The sequence below is a fragment of the Physeter macrocephalus genome, chromosome 7, assembly GCF_002837175.3.
Source record: "Physeter macrocephalus isolate SW-GA chromosome 7, ASM283717v5, whole genome shotgun sequence".
Taxonomy (NCBI): Eukaryota; Metazoa; Chordata; class Mammalia; order Artiodactyla; family Physeteridae; genus Physeter; species Physeter macrocephalus.
In genome coordinates this window covers 77,729,762-77,735,733 of record NC_041220.1, presented here as the reverse complement: position 1 = coordinate 77,735,733, position 5,972 = coordinate 77,729,762, and the positions used below count along the sequence as shown (strand labels likewise).

At 42.0% G+C, this 5,972-nt stretch overlaps 1 protein-coding gene across 17 annotated transcripts in view; it reads left to right on the top strand.

The window, feature by feature from the left end:
- LIMCH1 (LIM and calponin homology domains 1) overlaps positions 1-5,972 on the top strand; it is a 365,434-nt gene that overhangs the window by 174,956 nt on the left and 184,506 nt on the right. For all 17 annotated transcript variants that reach the window (XM_007125172.4, XM_028492017.2, XM_028492013.2 and 14 more), the window contains one exon: positions 442-511. In XM_007125172.4, coding sequence (XP_007125234.2) covers positions 442-511 — 70 coding nt within the window. The remainder of the gene's footprint in view (positions 1-441; positions 512-5,972) is intronic.

Below are 5,972 nucleotides of genomic sequence, written 5' to 3'. Positions count from 1 at the left end.
GTGGCCTCTCCCGTTGCGGAGCACAGACTCCGGACGCGCAGGCCCAGCGGCCATGGCTCACGGGCCCAGCCGCTCCGCGGCATGTGAGATCTTCCCGGACCGGGGCACGAACCCGCGTCCCCTGCATCGGCAGGCGGACTCTCAACCACTGTGCCACCAGGGAAGCCCCTGTCCTTTTCCTTTGAAGCTCCTCCCAGTCTCCATCCTTTCTTTTCTCCCAACATTTCCAAATTCTAAAACTTCACCTGCCACAGACAAACTTGATGTTGGCAAAGCTCTTCACTTGGATGCATGAAGGCTCATACATTACTGAGATTTACTACATGCTTTAAATTCGCTGCTTTTCCTATTCAGCAATTTAGTTGTAGCCTCGGATAAAGGTGATTTGTATGATCCATCTTGCTTTATGTCTCACTTGACATTCTGCCTTTTTCATGACAGGTTGCTGAATGCTATAAAGCCAGGACTTGTCAAAAAGATCAATAGATTGCCTACCCCCATTGCAGGATTGGTGAGTATCCAGAATTGAGATTTATCTTCCAATATTCCTTTGCTCTAACCTAAGGGTCATGACAGTGCCATTTATTACAGTTTTCTCCTGAAGTATATATTCCACATGAATGAGAATGCATTGAAGCCATTAAACTGAGAGGTCACTTAAAAATGAAAGATTGCAGTTATGCCTAAATGGCATCTTAATCTTTGTTTGTATTTTTCCCATGAGTGATAAGGATGACATTCATTCTTAAAGAGGTAAATTCGTTTTGGGGTGAGAGGCTGGTAATTCGGCTGACCCCAGGGTAGGAAGGCAATTGTAATTACGGTTTTCTCATTTCAGTTCTTCTCTGCATTCCTTTGGAATGAAGGGGAGAAGAGGTAGAGAGAAAGAAATTTCATGTTGAACGAGCAGGACTTTCATGATAAATTGCTGTTTTCAATCTTAAAAATCTACCTGCGTTTAAGTACCACATTTGTAGACCAACTTTCTAAAGACATAATGGACACAGGTGATTCTAATGTCGTCTGGAGCATTGTTTGAGCAAATCCCTGGGTCTTCTGAATCTACCCATCTAAACCCAGTAAAACTCAAATGTTCACCTGTAGTCAGATGCAGGATTTTTTTCATGCCTTGATATGTTTCATAATTCTTGGCACTAATTTTAATTGCTTAATTATCGTTACCTTTTGGTAGTAAGAAGAAAAAGGTGGAAGATCAAAAGACAAACAGGGCTTCCCTGGTGGCGCAGTGGTTGAGAGTCCGCCTGCCGACGCAGGGGACACGGGTTCGTGCCCCGGTCCGGGAAGATCCCACATGCCGCGGAGCGGCTGGGCCCGTGAGCCATGGCCGCTGAGCCTGCGCGTCCGGAGCCTGTGCTCCACAGCAGGAGAGGCCACAACAGTAAGAGGCCCGTGTACCGCAAAAAAAAAAAAAAAAAGACAAACAAATCTTAGTTCCGGAAGGAACGAGGTGCATGCACATGAGCTCACACACAAGCCTCCACACGCACGAGCACGTGTACAGACACAACGTGTGCACAGAAAGCTGAGGGCGTATGTGGCCTTGTAACAACGCACTCTTTCCATCGTGACTGCCTTCTGTGCATGTGGTCTTCCAGAAAACAATTAGAAAAATGTCAGGAATTTAAGCAGGCTCATCCTTAGACCTTTGATGATTTGTTAAACAGTTTTGTAGTCATATCATGATGGCTAATTGAAATTTGATGCACCACCAACAAAAAAATTACGATTGAGAACTGTGGGGGGGACGTAATTAGGTACATGGCTTCAGTGAGTTGAATAAAATGGATTTTTTTAAATTGTAAGAATTGCTATTTCTGCGGATGCATTTTACTTATCATGCTGGTTGGTAGTGCATTGGTGATTAGTCATTAAAAGTCATTCTAGGGGCTTCCCTGGTGGCGCAGTGGTTGCGCGTCCGCCTGCCGATGCAGGGGAACCGGGTTCGCGCCCCGCTCTGGGAGGATCCCACGTGCCGCGGAGCGGCTGGGCCCGTGAGCCATGGCCGCTGAGCCTGCGCGTCCGGAGCCTGTGCTCCGCAACGGGAGAGGCCGCGACAGAGGGAGGCCCGCATACCACCAAAAAAAAAAAAAAAAAAAAAAAAAAAAAAATAGTCATTCTAATTTCATTTGTCAGAATCATGTAACCAAGTAAATAACACATAGATAGATAGTTAAATTTGGAAGGAATGGATTTGAATAATTTTATTTAAAAATCTATATATGTATATTATATATTATATATGTGAATATGTATATATATTAGTTATTTTAAAACTTTTTATTAAAACCATCTCTTCCAAATGTTAAGGCCACGGCTTTAATGATGCTGACAAATAGTTCTTTGGCCCCAAGCCTGTGGCATCTCCAGACCTTGGAGGTCTGGGATTTATTGTTATAGGAGCAAAACCTGCAGCATGAAGTCTGGAAGGCTCCAGTGAAATCCACATGAACAGAGACAAGCAGCTCTCAGTCCAGAAGCTAAGGAGAAAAGGGTTTTTGAAACATTAATTTAAAGTGTGAATTGTAAATAATTTTAGCAAAATTAAGGGTTTGAGACACGTACATTAACTTTATGTTGGATTCTTACAGCAGATCTAGTGTTGTTCTTTACCTATTGCCTCTACTTTGGGACAGGCAGCCAACGTGATTCAAGAAAACCAGCGGATTCCTGTTGCTTTACTCCCATGTATATCCTTGACTTTTCTTTCTTCTCTTTCCTTTTTCATTTGAATTTCCTTTCCATTTTGTCCTTTCCATCATTCCTCCTTTTTCTTGCTCTTTTCCAACTAATAGTTCCTCACTTACCCCCTCCTATATCACTTATATTTTCTTTACTCGTTTGTTGTTGTGATATTGTGATTTATAATAAGCAATATATATTTGGGCTTTGTCTGTTTCTGGCAGAGAGCACCTAAAACCCTTGGAATTTCCTAAGCGATAAGAACAATGGGAGCATCTTTTGTTATAATATTTGGTCTTTTGTCGTCAGTTCCTTAAATAGGTCCAGTTCTATAAAGGTGAAGGAGTATCTTGTTCTTTATAACAAGCTCCTTTCAGCCCCACCTGAATGAGGCAACTTTTGGAAAGCCCCAAGGGTGGGAGCTGGTTGCCAGGGGTACCAGCCTCATGATTAGAGAGTTGGAACTTTCAGTCCCACCCCACTGACCTCTGGGGAAGGGAGAGGGGCTGGAAGTTGAATCAATCGCCCATGGGCAATGATTTAATCAGTCATGCCTATGTAATGAAGCCTCCATAAAAAACCCAAAAGGACATGGTTTGGAGAGTTTTCAGGTTGGTGAACACATGGAGATTCCAGGAGAGTGGCGCACCCAGAGAGCATGGAAGCTCTGTGCCCCTTCCCACATACCCTGCCCTATATACCTCTTCATCTGGCTGTTCATCTGGATTCTTTATAATATTCTTTATAAAAAACTGATAAGCATAAGTAAATGTTTCTCTGTGTTCTGTGAACCACTCTAGCAAATTAATCAAATCCAAGGAGGGGATCTTGGGAACCTCTGATTTATAGCTAGTTGGTCAGAAGCACAGCTACCAATCTGGACTTGAGACTGACATCTGAAGTGGGGCCAGTCTTAATGGGACTGAGCCCTTGACCTGGGCCATCTGACACTGTCTCCAGGTAAATAGCGTCAGAATTGAGTTAATTTCTTGGTGATGTTGAAAAAAAACACACAACGGAGTTATCTTTAGACCAAAAAAATACTTATCTATGTATAGCTAATTACTGCCCATTCACTCATGATTCCTGAATCTACAGATCTGGTCAAATTCTTTTTTCCTCTCCTCCAATTACCTTCAGATCAACATTTGCAAAATCCAGTGCACTAGTTGGGGTCCCAACAAGAAACAGAACTGCCACCCTCTGTGCCCTTCCCCCATCCTGTTAATGTTCTTCCACAGTTTGCTCTTCAAATCTATTGTCTGCTTCCTTTCTACGCTCACGGTCTTGTCTGTTTTCATGACCTCAACTCTTTACAGGATTGACCCAAGTCATCACTTCTCCCCAAGTTTTTTCTCCTGAACTCCAGGCCTCTTGTTCTGTGTATTGGACAGCTCCATCTGGATGTCCTACCAGCACCTCGAACTGAACATATTCAAATTAGACTTAAATGACCACTCCCACCCACCAATGTCAGTAAAGGCATCATAAACATGCCCTTGTCCTAGTTGAGCTGTCAGAGAATATGGCAACTTTCTTCATTCTGTCTACTTGTCTGCATTTCCTTGGCCACTAGGTAAGGCGTAGAGCCGGTCTTCCTCATCTCTTGCCTGGATTATTACAGTCAAGTCATAGGTCCTCAAATGTTATTCACTGTCATGTATGAAGCCTTTTCTCATGACACTTCTTATGAATATGGTACTCTCTCTCTGCTCTTCTTGACTAAATCCTATTTATGTATCAAGACCCAATGCAAAATCACCTCCTTTGTGAAACCTTTAGTGTTTATGGTCCATGTGATCTTTTATTATAGAATGCAGTTAGCATCTGGTTTATGAGAAAATGAGTTACTATATTAGAGACATAAAAGACAGCTGCACTGAAATATGATTTGGGGAGTAATATTTTTGAATAACTTGTTAACAGTTGGAAATTCAAGGTGTGTAAATGATTTAGTATTCACATTCAAGCATTGTAGCTTTAAGATCACACAAATAGTAAAAGTCCATGCTCACACTTACCAATGCCTATAATGGGTGCAGTGATATCAGGTGTCCTAGTGATGTACTACGAAGTCAGAGTATCACCTGGATGGAGTGTCTGCCAAAATAATTAGCCTAATCCAATTCTGAGGAAACAATCAGACAAGTCCAAATTGACAGACATTCCCATAAAACATCTGGCTTGCATTCCCGAATTCTGTCAGTATCATTAAAGACACATCCCCATCCCATACAACTGTTGCAGATGAAAGGTGGCTAAGGAGATATGACAGCCAAATGCCATGTGTGATCCTTGATTGAGAAAGAGTAACTATAATAGACATTATTGGGACGGTTGGGGAAATTTGAGTGTGGATTGAATATTAGATAATAGTGTTTTCTCCGTGTTGAATTTCTTTTACATGATAACTATTTTGTCTAAGATAGTTGTGGTAATAGGGGAATATTCTTGATGTTAGATGTACGTAAGCTGGAGTCTTTAGACATGAAGTGTCACAGCATGTACAACTAATCCTCAAAATGTAGAGCAAAAAGAAGTTTGAGCATATAATATATAATTCTGTATACACATACATATAGAGAGATGGAGGGAGAGAAGGAGGAAGGAAGGAAGAAAAGGAAGGGGGGGAGGGAGGGAGGGAAATATGGCAAAATTTTGGATCTAGATAAAGGGTATACAGTTGTCATGGTTCTATTCTTGCAACTTTTTGGTAGGCTTGAAAATTTACCGTACAAAATATTAGGGATTAAAATATTAATTCTCTTATCTTTTTGGAGGGGGGAGTGGGGACCTCAAATAAGCAGTAGATTTCTTTTTAAACATCTTTATTGGAGTATAATTGCTTTACAATGGTGTGTTAGTTTCTGCTTTATAACAAAGTGAATCAGCTATACATATATCTCCTCCCTCTTGTGTCTCCCTCCCACCCTCCCTATCTGGCCCCTCTAGGTGGTCACAAAGCACGGAGCTGATCTCCCTGTGCTGTGCGGCTGCTTCCCACTAGCTATCTGTTTTACATTTGGTAGTGTATATATGTCCCTGCCACTCTCTCACTTCATCCCAGCTTACCCTTCCCTCTCCCTGTGTCCTCAAGTCCATTCTGTACGTCTGCATCTTTATTCCTGTCCTGCCCCTAGGTTCATCAGAAGAATTTTTTCTTTTTTAGACCCATATATATGTGTTAGCATACGGTATTTGTTTTTCTCTTTCTGACTTACGTCACTCTGTATGACAGACTCTAGGTCCATCCACCTCACTACAAATAACTC